At 40.3% G+C, this 17,205-nt stretch overlaps 1 protein-coding gene across 1 annotated transcript in view; it reads left to right on the top strand.

The window, feature by feature from the left end:
• Positions 1 to 943: 943 nt before the first annotated feature.
• The window catches only part of LOC110989765 (voltage-gated delayed rectifier potassium channel KCNH8-like), an 81,486-nt gene continuing 65,224 nt past the window's right edge, over positions 944 to 17,205 (top strand). Inside the window, exon 1 of the mRNA XM_022254383.2 lies at positions 944 to 1,679. Coding sequence (XP_022110075.2) covers positions 1,604 to 1,679 — 76 coding nt within the window. The 5' untranslated portion in view covers positions 944 to 1,603. The remainder of the gene's footprint in view (positions 1,680 to 17,205) is intronic.

Here is a 17,205-nt window from a genome sequence, read left to right as displayed (position 1 = left end):
TAATAAAAAACGACGATGATACAACATGAAAGATATCTGTATAGCGGGGAGGTTACCTGCAACTATTTATAGCATAACCCAGACTTGCACTCCTCAAAGTTTCTTAATATGGTTTCGGCAAACTCTTTCTTAAATTGTTTTGTTTTCATCATGGCTTAACAGGAATATGTAAAAACATGAGTTTTAAAGTGAAACGGGCACCATCAATATTTTCCTTGACTATAGTGGCTACAGGTTTGATGGAAGTACCTACAACTTTGTTTCGGAAATGCACTGGCTGCTACTAATTGTCAAAGAGAGAATTACACCTACAGTTCACTTGTTAGAGTATAGTTACAGAAAGTAAATACTCAAAAGTATAACGTGAAAACCCCAAACCTGCAAAGATACTGTAAACATATTTCAGCCAAATAGCAAACTTTACATTTTAAACAGCTTTCAGCGTGTTTGTCCAAATTATGGCATATGCATTCCTAGATATCATTATGCACATAACCACGGGCCTTTGCAATTTTATTAGACCTAATTATATAACTTCCATTACACAAAAATGTCTTTGTTAAAGTAGCCTCATTTTGCAATCTTCGAGGAAAAAATCTTAGGTATTTTGACATTACTGCTTACATGGAAATGACGAAAACATGGCATCCCTTTTTGATAATTTACTGCATATCATTTTGCGCACATGATAATTACATACTCTTCAATTCAATTTTGGAGTATTTCAATAGCGTATTCCTCTCACAAACATTGCGTTCAGACATAATTTTTGCTGGAGCGTATATCTGCAAATTTCTTCCAACCAAATTTAATTGCTCGATCTGAGATCGAGGCATTCAATGCAACCCAACCTCCCCCTGTTGATGAATGGAACAGGCTAATAAAATTAATATCTTTTTTGAGCGCGCGAGATGAGATGAGATGAGATGACGCCGGAGTATGCAAAATGCTACCAAACCAATGAACAGCGGGAGCTCGGGGCACGCGGACCTAATCAGTTCTCTCCCAGTCTGGGCGCAGTGTGGAGGGTTATTATGCTCGAGCCTGGACATGTCAAGCCAGTGTTCGCATCTCGCGTTCGTCTGCAGTGACGGTGTCTTGTCATCATCAATCCTGGGCAGCCTACAGTGTCGTCGCGACGCACTATGGGAAATCCGTCGTTGCTCACCTGCGCGTTCTAGCAGCTTTCGTTGTTGCAGCCGTACGAGAGATGAACCCAGCATATTGGCGCGGAAAATGATCCGGCTGTAGAAAATAAGCTGGCAGATGGTTGCTGCCGGCTCGTCCTGAGCGGCAACAAAGTGAAATACAAACCCTTTGCAGTGGAAAGGTTTTTGGTTAGCACACCGATCATCATCGCGCACAACAGAAGTGGTGCTGTTCGCTGCATCAAGTCGGTTCAGTTCATCCGGTCAACGCCAGAGCAGTTTATACACCGAGAAAAGCTTGTACCTCTAAGCAAACTACAGTTGCGGGTTGGAGTGCCGAGGGAATCTTCACACCAGTTAGTCGGACCCATACCCCTTGTGGTTAAATGTCCTATTTTCTTCGCTCAGCTTTGATGTGATATTTTGGTGGAAACGAGCAACACCCTTATGTGAACATGCCAGCTCGAAAGGGTCTACTAGCACCCCAAAACACTTTCTTGGATACCATAGCCACACGTTTCGATGGAACTCGTAAGTAAAGCCGTACATGTTTTCTATAAAACTGTACATTTGTATACAGCCGTAAACTATTGTATCTACGCAATCCAACCGTATCTCAAACCAGCATGTCACTTGCTCTTCAGATAGGCCTTAGCGGTATATTACTACATGCATCTTTCGGCATATTACTCAAATACACTTCGTCGGTTGTAGTCTACCAAGTTCTGAATAAAAATCATAGCTTGTTTTAGTCCATTTTTTCCTCTTAAAGGATATGTAGCACTGTAGCTCTTAAGTTGAGGGAAAGTTGTGCTCCTGAAAAGAACAGGAATTCACACCTCCAATTTTAAGTAGACAGTGTCAGACCCTAGCTTGCGAGACGAGCCGCGAACCCATAAGTCACGGAACCCCCGGTTTTTTTTTCATTAAAAACACGCGCACTGCCACTACTTTTGTCCCTCTTTTTTTTTTTTTTTAATAGATTATTTGGTTGAGTCCTCTTCACAACTCGTCCAACAACAGGGAAATCTGAACACTGTTATACCTTTATCTGAAACAGAACAGCGAAGCTCACATCGTTCCGCCGTGTATCATGACTGAATTCTCGCACAAATTCATGTCAGGGTTCCATGGCCATTTTATGTTTTGGTACACAGAGTTATTATTAAAAGTAATTTGCATAAACCGATACGGGTATACTTCCGTTGCAATCCATGCATGACGGTTCCAGCAAGTTTATAAGCCAAGTGGCCGTGGCGAAAGCCCTTCCGTCATATTTGCGAATGGTGTCATCATGTGTCTGGGTACACATTTGTCCATTTATGGACGCCGAGCTGCAAAGCGAGAGGTAAGTATATGTATATACCTGCTGTAACACCCCACAGTTGTCGGTATGAGGCCTCCGTGACATGCATGCAATATTATTTGACAGATTACAACAATAAAAATACGGTAAATTCTGCGGTTGCGTCAACACGGTATAGTGCATGTCGACGAACCTGCCCTCTTCCCCGCCCCCTGTATACAAATTGCTGGATAGGACTAATTAGCATGTCTAATGACGTTACAGGCACGTAGTCAACATCGGATAGGTCTGGCATGTTGTGCGCCTGATGTGCGAAGGAAAAGTCACAATTTGCATTCGATTTCAAAGGCGCTTGGACTCCACCAACATGACCATAATTCGATATACTGCGCCAAGCAGTATAATCTTGCATACTGAAATCATCTATCATAGCAATGGTTAAACAGACATTTTTATATAATTGTATAACTTCAACATTATCCATATATAGGCTACAATGCAAAATGTGTGTTAATAAGGGAATAAAATCTTTCTTTCTTTATACATTTGTAACATATTGAATAATGACATATGAAATACTAAACATGTTTATAATAAAAGTATATAGTGTTCAACACCGAACACTGACGTTTAGGAATTGGAGATATAAAATGTGTAGCTTCTAAACAATGTTGCAAAGTGAGAGCAAGATTGTATTTAATTACCAAGCATAATGATAAGGGTGTAAGAGTCAGGGGTAAGGCTACACATTAAAAACGAATGCTAAATCAAAATTTCATTGTAACAATGATTTATGTTTTAGAAAACCTTGAAATTTGAATAACTGTGACAATGACATTTTGATGCTGCATTCATAAAAATGAACACAACGTAATTATTCGCGATTAGAATTGACCTAATGCTATATACAGAGAATTTACCAAGTATTTATTAGTAGATGTAGATAGGAAAGTCAGTTCAACTTCGCAAGATGACTGAAGGCTGAATTCGATTTATAAAGGAGCTACTTTGCAGCACTCATGAAGCGTTAAACACATACGGTTCTTCTTGCAAGCAGGACACGAACACGAATTTAAAATGTCTGAATTACTGAGCGCAACACCCAGAATGGAAAAAAAAGGAACAAATTCTACCAACACCTAAAACAGACTCGACAGCATATGCGTTAAATATTTAGCAACACGGTGCCTTGTGCGCAAGATAATTAACTGTAATTCAGTTTGAGTTAACGACTCCCCGTACAAACTACTACGACGACACTAGTTATCCGCTTACACCTTTTGACCTTGTTCAGTACAAGTGTAATTCCTCGGTCGTCTGGTGGCGTTAGCTTTCCATGCACGTACCCGAGGCATTAAAAGCAATGTGTTGAGCTTTTATACAAAATTTCAGTTCGCTTTTCCTAAACACTCTCATTAAAATGTGTCTAAAGTCGTGCCTACACTAATTAACATGCCGTGTGAAACAAAATAATTATGTATCTTTGTAAAAGATACATAATGTATCTGTTTTGTAATAATAATGTTTTGTATCAATCACTGTTGATTGGTTGGGATCGCTAAAAAATATTCCGACTTATTCAGATTTATTGTTTGATAAATGAAAATTGTAGCCAAATCAGAAGAAGACTTTCTGTTTGTAAAACATATTTGTTATATTTTGGCGGATTCCCTAAATAGATAGTTCGCAGATTGAGAGATAGTCGGTCTATCATGTGGGATAACAGCCATATATGGAAGACAGCAGCTTTCACGCATCCTGAGCGTGTAGGAAAAAGGGAAAAACAGATTTAGATACTCAATATCTCCACAATAGGCAATATAAAAGCGATTTAAGAACATTACAGTAACTAAAGTGAAAAAAAACACGTTTTTGCGACCCCAACTTCCCAAATCCTGCTGTCACATGGATTCTCAAGAGAAAAGCATTTTGATGCTGATTGCTATAAGGACTTCATGATTACCCAAGGTGTGTGAGTTTAAAGTACCCATCTTCATTCGAAAAGCGATTTTTCCTTCTACAGTTTCGACGAAACCTCTTGAAGACTCAAGAATCGAACCATGTTTTATTTGCTCGAGTAAGTCCGGGTTGCCTCTGTGATTGCTAGCTATAGTGGGACCTTCTGCGCTGTGTTTGGTGATGTTTCCCATTGGGGGTTGCGGTCAACGAGACGGTCTTGCACGTCTTCAGCAATTATACCAGCCCCATGACACGGCTAACAAAGGACTCAGCAACTGTATCGGGTGAATCCGTCGATTGGGCTTTAGTATGGACACTTGATGGCTTTGGGGAAACTAAAGAATTTCATAAGCATGGATCAACGTTTGCAGAAGACGATTTTAACATGTAATTTTCTGAATAGTACAAAAAACAATTACAGAGGTACACATCAACTTACCTTTATTAACTGTTCTGGTAAGAGTTCAGACTTCCAAAGACAACTTTACAGAGCGGTTGGTTTCTCTGAAAAAAGTTATACCCTTAATGAAGATGTACAATTTTGGTACTCACAGTTAGCAAATTTAAAGCCACTTTACACCCAAAACGTGTCTTCATTTTTTTTTTGCGCTTCGCAATGCCTTTCTGTATTCCTCTCTTGCATGTGAACACCCTTCGCATCAACAAGTAGGTATTCCCAAATCAGATGAATATTTCAACGCGTGTAATACCCTGGCCGACAGCCTCTCAGGTATTTCAAAGCAGCGAAAAAAACGGTGACATTTGACACCGCGTACTGCATGCGGCTCCGTCTTACTCGGACGTGTGGCTGGGTGCGCGGAGACATGTTTCCCGGTGCCAATGCTGGTCTAGAAACCATTAACATCAGGTGGTTCATAAATTAAATATAATTGGTTTGGATTAATGTCTGAAGCGTACTCGCTTTCCACCTGTGATTGGAATGCCCCTCCTCGTATGTTATATTTCTCCTTTTTTTTGAAAACTATACATGCTTGCCATGCTGATCAGCAATATACATGAATCATCGTAATTACCACTGACATTCGGCACACAGATATCGTTCTTTTTTTTTACTTAAACACATCTCAGTCAGTAGTTTCACTATAAATAATCTCCACAAAATTGACTTTAACATGATATTCAGAAGGCGGCTGCAGCTTGAAATCATATCATTTTTTGCAAACCGCTATCCGCATGGCTGGAAATTGCATAGCAGAAGAAACCTGTCGGTGCGTAACAGCAAAGGAAATGCACGCTATTCTACACGTGAGGTGGTTCCCTAGCATGTGTTTGGAAAAACTGCACTTGGTTTATGCATTTGCCTTTCCTTGTCGGTTTTGGATGAATCATTAAATGGGCAGCGACAGACAGCGCAAACGGTCATAGTATCGCACAATGGTAAACTCTCGAGCAGCTGGAATTTTACTTTTCGACTCGTGCGTGTTTGATTTCCGAAGTACAAAGACTCTTAAGTCGGAGAGTAGACTGTCAGCATGAACATAAGGGTCATTTGGGAGGGGAAAAAGAGAACTCAATCATGAATTTGTAATCTCCCCCCATGGAAACGATGCAATTACATCTAAATTAAATGTTGGATGTTTCGTTAACATAATTTAATTCGCACGGAAATTGAAAAACCAACATTTTCATGAAACCATTCCCTCTACTTACAGGCCCCACACGAATTTAATTAGCCCGTCAAGGCTTAGAGGAACTCATTTCACAATGTAAACACCAGTCGAGTATGACCACTCCTCGGTCTATCAGAATACCGTGCACTGTTCGACAATGGATAAAAGGTGCAGGGAAGATAATGACGCCAAACAAATGTTGAAATCACGTGATCTCCACGCACCCCATAAACATTGTAACTCAGGGCCCACAAAATGTTATAATAGTGGTTGATGAGTCGGTGACTATCAACGGACAGCTACAAATCTGGTTGTTTTGAACAGTGTAACTCTTTGCTTTTCAAGAACATGGAACTCATATGACCAATTATGAACACTGTATACAGAGGTAAATCTGTCATTCTGTCGACACACTTGACGGGAATAATCTGCATAAGTTTAAACGTGTCCTTAACCGAAAACAAGTGACCCTCCGTAAGTATGTACACAACGACATGTCAGGCTAATCAAAATCATTTAAAACTGAACAGTGTGTATATTCAGGGTTTACCAAAAGGTAGAACTTATTTTGGACGATTTTTAGCAACTGTGTGTATGCCACAGTGAAAAGCATACCACACTTCTATGCAACCGTGAATTCAAAATAAATTTTACATTGAATAGCGTGTTTTCAAGTTGACATTGTGGTACATGGATTGTGATCAATAAACACTGGTCTAGGAGGGAATCAAATGAATAAATAAAACATGCTTAATAAGCTATGAACGATTATTATCATGAAAGCGGTGAATGTTTGCTGGAAAGGTTTACCAACGTGAAATCCCTGTCTCAGCCATTTCACGTGCGTATTGATCTGTCTATTTTATCGGTGGAAGAAGGCAAACACACGGATTTTTCCATAACAGTCATCGCCCTAAGCGTTCGGCGTCACCTTGTGTTACCCTTCATGTTTTGCTAACTAGTTTCCCTTATCACGTGGAGCGTCACTACAAAAATAAACCTTAGATTTTCCGCTCAGGGCTACAAAAAAAGTGAGACAAAATTGTTCCGCATCGTTCCAGTTGTCAATGTGATAACCTATTTCAGAGTGCAAAACATGTTTCAAGCAATCACTATTCAGATAAAGCGACATGCTGTGGAATTCTTTGATGACTGTCATTCTGCATTAAGGAAGCTCTACTGTGAAAACTGACACGGCATAGTAAGGACGGATACAAATGTACTTAAGACTGATGGCATGAACTATCAACTCTCCGGTGTTCATTCTAAGTGTACAATGTACAAACTCATGCGACTCTCGCCTTCAACATACTACTCGTATGGTCGAGTGACGTCAGCTTTGTCGTGAAAAGAGCATAAACTGCTGCTTGTTGTTGCAAAATATGCGTATCGCTTGGATGAAAGGCATAAACCCATTATGCTGTGATTTGAGTGTTGGAAAACATGGGGAAGTCTGGATGTTTCTGCTTGGCTCCACCCGATGGCGTGACAGGAAGTATATGAATGGTGATCTTGATATCGGCTTTTAGGGGTTTCATTATGAGGCAGTTGCCATTGGCAAAGGAGGCCGACCTTAATCAGCACGTGCACCGACTCTGAACTGTTTCCATGGGCAGCGCAGCTCCCGGCTCTCGACCGGATTAAATCGGTTGAAGTTCGCTTGGTGTCCGAACCAAAAACAGCTCTCATTGTTTGATCATGATGCCCTTTCATTTTGATTCGATTCAGAACCACGCACCGGGAATACTGTTTCCTCGTGGATGGACTTTTATTTGTTTTATTATTACCCTTTCGAAAGGTATAAATATCCCTCAGTAAGGCATGAATGTATGTGCGGGTAGGATCAGATATCATGTAGGGGTCGTCACCCCCAGATAGGGGCCTTCTCTACTTACCGCTGGGCTGTCACTTTGTTGATATTGCCATACAGGGAAACGGGACGGGCAAGACATGTGGGTGGTTAAAAGCAGATACTACAAAAGTGCACCCGGCTCATATCGCCCAGCTCATTAAATTACTGTTTAAGGCATTCCTGATACTGAAGACTGCAGCCTTTTGACTACCAGGATATCGCTGTTTCGCAACTGATCAAGATTAAACAAACATTCGCTTTGAGTAACTATATTGAAACATGCACTACATGCAAATTATACTGTTTGCATCAACTATTTTCAATGTAGACCAGAACGTCGACGATTCTAATCAGACTGACCAACGGACACGCTGATAGCACTTTTAATGCAGTCGAAGCATTACTTTTATGAGCATTATTTAGCTGAATATGATATGTCAAGTCTTTGAAAAAAATACGGATACATATTACAGTCTATATCAAATCTATCGTCGTTTATTTTATCATAATTATTTTAGGAGTCTACACATTCTTTCATATTCAGCAGCCTTAATCTGACTCCCACGAAAACCGTAATGAGGAGACTGCCTCAAAATTGCAATATTCGCAATAATTGGCGAGAAAGGGTAACTAATTATGGCGGTAACGACCCGTTGGTAAATAGGGCTGAGAATGACTCAGCGCGAACCGTTGGGCGTGCTTTGTCTAGTAGGCGACTATCGTACCAGCACTGATGATCAAAAAGTGTCATCATGGTTCAGCTGTGTGCGCATGGTTTTCAGTGTATTTCTTTGATGCTTTTTTGGTAACCCCTTGTTTTTTTCACTGTTCGCTACCGGTTTCCTCCAATTATAATTGGAACTGCGTACCACTTGCACACAATCTTAAGTGTCACACGATTGTGACCGACTTCCAAGCATCATGTACTCTAATAAAAGTGCTGCGTTTACGTTGTTTTCTTTTTTATTCAAAGGTAGTTTGATGCCTAACCCTTATTTCCATTTTCGCGTGCAAAACTGTAATGTCATTCCAGAAGGAAACTCGATTTTAATTGTTTCTTCCCTGAATGACATCACAGCAATAGTACCCTCAGTGGTCCGGATAAAGCATGGACGATTTAAAATGTTTAGTAAAGTGCGCTTTTCAATACTGCACACCTATACGAAGTCGGCAATACGCCGTAATTGATTTCATAAATAACGTATGCATCTAAAAACATTAACCCACATATCTTCCGGTTGATTTTTCCCCCAAGACAATGGTGGACGGAATGGTGAATTTCACTTCATTATTTCTCTGTAGGCAGATGCTATAATTCAAAATTTCAAATCTCTCTCGGCGCATACTTCAGGCAACAGGCCAGCACAGGGGACATCGTCAGGAAGAGGGAGTACCGTAACTCTTTCACGTTCCGAGAGGCAAAACACCTAGCCTCAGTAGCAGACTAACAGTTAACAATGGTTCGGCTCAGTTATCGGTTATTGCCTTTTCCTTCTCCCGTTTTGGTTTTCCTCCCTCTTCCCCCTCCATTTTTTTGGAGGGGGGGGATGTCCCTCTGCCCCCTACATAACACGACGTCCATGCAGTATAACTACCTTAATTCAATCAGCTACAACTCCACAAACACGAAAACGAAAGGAAACCAACGAAAATAGATTTTGCTGTTTTCATTTTGAAGCGGAGACACCTGGGAACTCTCCATGTAATGCAGTCGTTCGTATTCTGAAGGTGAGCCCCAAAAATATGTCCACACACAAAAATTACGGCATCGTGTGCATGATAATTCAATAGGAAATATTGCCCCTAGGAGAACCGCTGCGGGATTGCTAGATGCAGCTCGACAAATAAGAAACCCGAAACTCTAATGTGATTACCTTCAGGCTGTGTAAGGAGAACAAAGCCCATTGGAAAGAAACTCATCTCCTATCAAGAAAGTTACGGTTGCTTTTTTGAAGAAACCTCACGTGGGACAAACTCTTCAGGAGAGGAGAAAAATAGAAAGTATAGGGGAAGAAAGGATACTGAAAAAAAATCTCCATGATGGCGAAATTTCCTACTTGACAAACGGTGCGGACTGAAGAAGCATGAAGGCTTTGGTCTGCCCCGCAGCGATGTAATCTTGGCTGACGGAGCAACTAGGATGTTGAAAATAAGACGAATAGCCTACTGATGAATCGGAAGACGGGAAAGCGAAGAGTAAGGAAGAAGGATGTTTAAGCCGAGGGGACCTGCGACTGGAGGAGTTGAACCTGATTGTCAATAGCAGAACACTGATACCTATATTCACCCGAGTGGGACCCGGAAGTAATGCACGAGGTCCACCGGAGGCGATTTGGACACGGGCGGACTCCGTATGGTGGTCGGCGGGGCGCATAACAGACAAGCCGTTAGGAAAGTCATGTATCAAGACAGATCAACCTGAGATGACGTCGAGAAAACATGCATGACACAGGCCATAAATGTATATTATGAAAGGGGGGGCAAGTTGCTGTTTTGCCCGACAATACCAACTACCTTCACTCTCTTACAAGAAATTCACAAAGATGGTCAAATTTTGTCCAATATTAACAGTGATCTAAACAACACAAAGAAAAGGATTTCACATGGTTTTTCCATTGAGATGCTGATGCTCTACTGATTCATACAGGAAGAAAAAATACACGTCTGTCAGTTGAAGTCGTGTCCTGAAAGAAAAAAAAAATTCAGACGACAGATTATGCATGACACTGTGAATATAACATCGTGCCAATTTTGTACACATAAAACAGTCGTCAGACGGAGATCTCGAAAAAAAGAGGGACGCCAGCCGTCTTAAACTTGATTAGATAGAATCGCCGGTCACATTGACGAAGAGATAATTGGTGGTTGATCTTTCATTAAAATCATTTTCTCTTTAAAGCCGTAAAACAATGCACCTTGAGGGAAATACCGATTTTTTTATGCTGTCCGCATGAGACCGAAAATTAGCTAGTGTTTATTTATTGGACCATGCTTGAATCAGTAATAGAGTGGGGAACACTTCAACGCGCATGCACAAATTCAAAATACGTAAAGTGTAGGAAGAACACAAACTGTAAACGAGTTATTACACCAACACTTCATGTGAAAAGCAAACATGCATGAATTACATGGTCTATAAAAGGTCGACATAAAGGATGCGGCATGATGCAAGCAAATCTAAAACAAAAATGAGAAATATGAGCCCCAGTTTTATCTCCTAAAAAGAGTAAAAACTACTACGTTTTGTATTTGCCAGAGATAAAATTCGGACAGCGGTTGGGACTGATCGATATTAGAAAGTGATAGATGCATTCTCTCTTTATCACCGTCTGTTTACTTGTCCTGCAGGTATTACAAAATGTCATGTGCATGCGCTACAGCTGCGCATGCATGTACAAGACATCGTAAACTATGTCTCAAAAGATCATCGGGCAGATTGTAGATGTCAACCCGTTACTTTGCATAAAGGCAATAAATTCAAGGACTACATGGAAGATAAATACATATTCCGCTTGGAATTCCATTATGTTACTGTGCTGACCACTGCAGTTCACACAAGCCGACCATCTCCGTTAGTATTTTAGCCTACCTGACCCGCGCAGTTGTCTTTGGAGATGTTTCTGCCAGACCAAACACGCTGAAAATTTGAAGTGAGTCCCGGATGATAATATCAATTAATGGGATTGCTTTAGAAGTCGTATTTTTAATGGACACGCTGAACCGAGGGACTTATCTCTTATCAAACGAGTTCCATCAGTGGACGCCAGACCTTTATTGGCAAGGACTTGACGGAGGGATTACACGTTGATGTGATGGGATAGAAAGCTGCTTTACACCTGGTCAACGAATTAATGGCATGTCATGTTTGTTGCTGTTATCTAGTAACTATGTATGCGCAAACATTTTGATTGTCAAAAGAATGTTTTTGCATTTGTTACAAAAGATGTTGGGGTCGAGAGAAAAGAAGACGCCGTGTTATAAAAAAAAATCGTCGTTTGCTAACAGGGCACGCACTTGTGGTATCTGCACCGGTCAGGTGCTACGCAGTTTGCAGTATCAAAGAGGCTGCCATACTGACAGTTTTATTTATTAGTAGGGCTATAGTTTTTCACACTCACATAAAATTATGTTTGGAGTGCCAGTGTTAGAACAATATCTCGAGGTGACCGGCTGAGTTTTCTATAGACGTTCTTCTATATGCCTGGCAAATTGCCGTAATCGTTTGACAACATATTTAATTTGCTTATTATAGGTTTTCTCGGTTAAGTTAGCACTTCTTTCATTAAAAACTGCTTAAGCAAAAGTTTAATGTCGTCACTTTCAGAGCATTGTAAATCACAAACAAATTCAATTTCGACATATAAAGTGTCTATAAGATAATTTGAATTAGCGGCTATTTGTACGTCATTTTTGTTGTGATTCAAAATTGACTAAGAAAAAATGGGCTGAAGAAATCAGGCATTATAATTACATAACTCACTGTTATTTGTTAATTGTTAATTAGATTAAGGGCCAACGCTTTGAATACAAATTTATATCAACGGCGGAACTATTAAATCGGTAAAATGAATGACACAAAAACCAATTTTCCAATTCAACGCCATTCCCGGAGTGAGACGAAAATGGCGATAAATAGGACGAATAAGTGGTTTTTATCGTGAATTATAATGCTCTGAAACTGAAAGTGAAATCTTGTGGTGTTATTTCGAAAATGGAATAAACTTTTAGGGCGAGTGACCCCTCTTTGACGAAATTAAACTTTTGTTTAAGTAATTTTCAATAAAAGAAGTGCTAACTTAACCGGGAAAACCTAAATAAAGCATCAAGTGCAACTTTGAAAATGTCTCCATCCGTTCTATCAGGAGACAGAGCGTTTATTAGTATCGTCCGTCACCTTTTTTTGTTTGTTTGAAAAGGCCTAAACAATGCAGCCGCGCGCGCTGCAACGGACTATCAACCTGACTCATCCACTCATCAGTTGATAAAACGAATAATTTAATGACGCGTGATTGACAACCCATCAACCTGATGACGGGTTCTTATTTAAAAAGACTGTGCAAGGCTAGATACCGAAGCAGAGCAGAGGAGAAAGGGCATGTGGGCATTCATACCAACGCTGCTTTCGCAAATCAGGTCGTGCTGGATGGAACAGGGACTGAACATGTGAGATGCGCGTTATCTGCCTGTGAAGCCACTTCACCTTTCTAAAAAAGTAGTCAACAAACGCTTCCTACACACTGCTAGCTGCTAATGTGTATTTTGAAAACTGAAATATTATCAGCTCAGTTAGAAACCCACAGAAATTGTGTTCCTCTGTTTGCCGGACTGCAGTAATTTTTCAATGTTATTATTACATTGCGTTTTTAAAAAGTTTTTTTGGGGGGCAAAACGGATTACTGAAAATCGATTAATAACAATAATACAATGATCATGCTACTTGGACTTGCATCAAAGAAATCGAAATAATTAGGCGGTACATGTTTGTCGCAAAAAAGGAGAGTTGAAGTACGCATGGAAAATGAAGACTATGATCGGGATTTTGGAAGTACTGTGCAAGGAATGCAGAAATGAGTATATGTGGGTCTTAATTAATTGTTTCCTTCCTTTGGTTAATAAAATAATTCCAAAATTTCTAAAAAATGATTAATTTTTTGTACTAAATTGAAATCTCACTGATCTCATTAATGTTAGGTCGCTTCGTGTACACAAACTGAACGTGTTGAAAAAGAAATCACCTAAAATGCATCAGGTTGTTGGACACCAATATCAGCGCGTGGGCTAGGTCAAAACTTAATTGCTGTCCCGCTAAAGTGGCAAACGCATGACGTTCGGACTGACCTCGATTTCAAGTCAGCACCCGCATATTCATGCATAGTACATTTTAATCTTTGACGACCACAATGTCTCTTGGATGAACAAAAACATGTTTGTTAAAAATGAGGGTAGTTTTGTACCGTTCATGACATCACTAGTGCTAACTAAACATCACACAGTGATATTTCAAAACCAGAATGTGTTGTTTGCTTTTTCGTTTGGTTTGTTGAGGGAGCACCTACTTTGAATAACGGAAAGGAACTGCGCAAGCGACATACATAACGACAAATGGAATATATTGATATGTATAATAGGAATCTGGAGACTTTTTTTAGGGGAGCAAACATATCAAATTGCGATCCTCTAACAGAAACAGGTATTCACAAACGTGAATATTTACAGACAAATATACGCTTTGAGACAAATTAGGTTTAGACAATTGAGGTTACTACAAATAAATAGAAACACAGGTGTTTGCCTAAAGAATATAAAGGCATGCTTGGGTAGCTTTACATAGGCATTGTATATTTATATTAATATCATATTATTGTATTATTTGTTTTATTTCGTCGATTACAAGTATTGACACCTTGTGAATTTCCTTGCAGAATCTTCACCTATCTTTGTGAAAGAGATTCGGTATTCACTAAAAGAACCATGGACTCATGTATAACCGATTCATAATTCACCAGTCTTGTGATCGATATGGAATATTGATATTTCAGTATTAATTCTTTATGTCGTTAATTCTTATCTGAGTCAACGTGCACTGAAACATTACATAGGACTTCTGTACACACATAATTTGTACATACACCTCGCCGAAACGTAACACAAGATCAATATGGCATGCACGTGAGGACCCATCTTGAATGTTGGATAATATGAAAATGCGGTGAGGGAATAGATTCTCCTTGGTAATATTGGCGCTTGAGTTCAATTTATGCATAGTACGCATTCAAGCATGAGGTTTTTTTTATCACATCTGTTCTGTTTCACATTGAATTACATACCATGACAGGAAAAATACTTTTTCGATAAAGGAAATGCTTAGTTCTGGAAACTCAACACCTTCCAGTGGAATATTCGTGGTTTTGAATATTGGGGGCAAAAGGGAATTTTTCTCCTGAAGTGACCCGGACGAATTTTGTTCTTAGAAACTTTTTTTTTTTAAGTGGAAGGGTGGTGCTGGTACCAGTTATGAAATGCTGGGGCATCACCTCATCGCTGCCCCCATCCCTATACCCTCTGGGTACGCTACTGACACTAACCCTTAAAAAAGCTCCTGCAAACTCATCAACCACTGACAGTAAAATATTCCGAATGCCAACACCTCAAAAGCCCAAAGGTCATACCTGTGTCGATTTGTCTTGAATTAAAAGGGGACTCGACTGTCACGCGTGGTAGTATGTTTGCTGTATTCTTCAATTACTATTTTTAGGCGAAACCTCGACAAGCAAAACAGGAAAAGGGAGGAACACACCAAAAGAGCAGTCACTCCTTAACGGCATTTTACCTGCAAGGCGTTACGAGACACTTATAACTGCAAGAAAGACCAGCTTTTTTCCTCTTACGAGTCAACGCGAGAGAGAACAGCGTGTGCGTTGAGTGCAAGGCATCTCGGGTTGCTCTGGTAGAACGCTGTGTTTGTAGTGCGTGCCGCACGGCCAGGGCACACTGGAAAAACCTCGTGCTATCTATTGACTCAGCTTCTATGAAGGGGAGGTAAAGTCTCCTCCAGTATTCGTTCATTATCGCTTAAAAAAGGGGAAGAATTTTGGTTGTTATGGATTGCGACCGTCGACTTCTAGTTAATATGATCATCTATCATCATCACTGTCATATCCAATAGCAACCTCAAAACTGTCAACTCTTTCATTGCCGAGACTGTAAGTGGTTGTCTGGTCTGCTTTGCAGTTTATCTGCTGACAGAATCTTGAAAATGCCATCTATTCTTTCGTAGTTAGGAGTTGTATATACTTTCGAAGTTACTCGCTCATGATATATGGAAACTGCCACATGAAACTTATCACAGTGCTGACTTTAGATCTGATACAGGTCGGCACAAGCCGGGCAGGTTTTCAATGGGCTCTAACTAGACTACGAAAGTCAAGACTGTAGGTAGACTCTTTAAAGATTGGGGAGGGAAGGATCAGAGAAGGCACTCTTTCGTACTTCCTGCACTAGATACCCCGCGGTTAACGCGATTGACCGTCTGCCTCGATTGCTGGTTGTTTCGGGCAATGCACTTTGTATAATATACGCGTTGTTGGAGTAGCTTCTAGGTGTTCAGGGTACATGTATTTGCCTAATGTCGAAGGACTGGGGTGGTGCAGAAAGAAGATGAGCGGGTGGCGATACAACTGCAAGGGGCAGTTGTCTTCGGGCGAGGTGCAGGTCTGATGAGTGGGCTAGTATGGGTATGATATGCCTGTTTTAGCCCGCTCATCAGATATATACCGATGACGTCACTTTGTGCATAAAAAGGTATGACGTCATCAGTGATGGGTACATTATGATCAGCTAACGGAGCAATCAAAGATTGTTGAATAACTATGATGCACCTTTTTGCAAAATGACCTCAGTTTATAGTAATTCCTGTGGAAAAATCAAATTAAGACTGCGAGGTTTTCTGGATTAGAGACACTACCTGCACAAGTGGTCGTAACTAAGCTTGTTTACAATGTTTATAAATTTTAGTTTCTTTTTTATGGATGACTAATGGAAAACGCTTACGTGATGCGTGACATCAGTTGCGTGTTTAGTTACAAATTATTGGACTTTTCCCCCTCGGATCAATTACTTGGTAGTTGGGTCAGCTTACCGGGTTTACATAAGTAGTGGAGGCTAAAGTCAGCACAGACGCACGAACAGTCCTCCAGTTTAAGGGCACAATTAAATGCTTGCACGAATCGGCGAGCTTGCGTGCACGGCACGCACGGATTGCTGCATATCTTTCGACTGAATGTGCACAAGACACTGCTCTCTCTAGTGTCCTTGTGCCACTCGGGCCAAAATAAAGTGTACAGAGTCATTAGGGCCTCTTGTTATAACCAAACCAACATTACCACAATCGAAACTTATTTTCAGCACACTCTACCCGCAGGTAAACTGACAGTTATCTTCTAGATTTTCCAGTAAGTAAATTTAAAGGGACACTGTATTTTGCCTCCCCCAACTGTCAACAACCTGCATGTACAGGTATTAATATTCAATGGTACATAACAACATGCTAAAAAGTATTAAGAGTAACTGACAAAATAATAATTTAATCAATTCCGGCTTCACACCAACTTTGCAGAACCAAATGAAATCAACTGATGAGTAAGAAAACCGAAAATATATAGCCAATACTGCCTTAGAGAAAATCCATCTAGAAGAGTAAATTTTTAATTTCACAATGCGTGAAAGGACGGGAAACTCAACCATGGGTTAAGGCTTGCACGAACGTAATGAAGTAATGAAGTTATTGATGATTACTGATGATTATCCTAA

This window comes from Acanthaster planci, linkage group LG03 (assembly GCF_054643075.1).
Source record: "Acanthaster planci isolate LZ-2023a linkage group LG03, COTS_SCS, whole genome shotgun sequence".
NCBI lineage: Eukaryota > Metazoa > Echinodermata > Asteroidea > Valvatida > Acanthasteridae > Acanthaster > Acanthaster planci.
The sequence above is the reverse complement of the archived record's forward strand: the minus strand, read 5'-3'. Positions and strand labels throughout refer to the sequence as shown.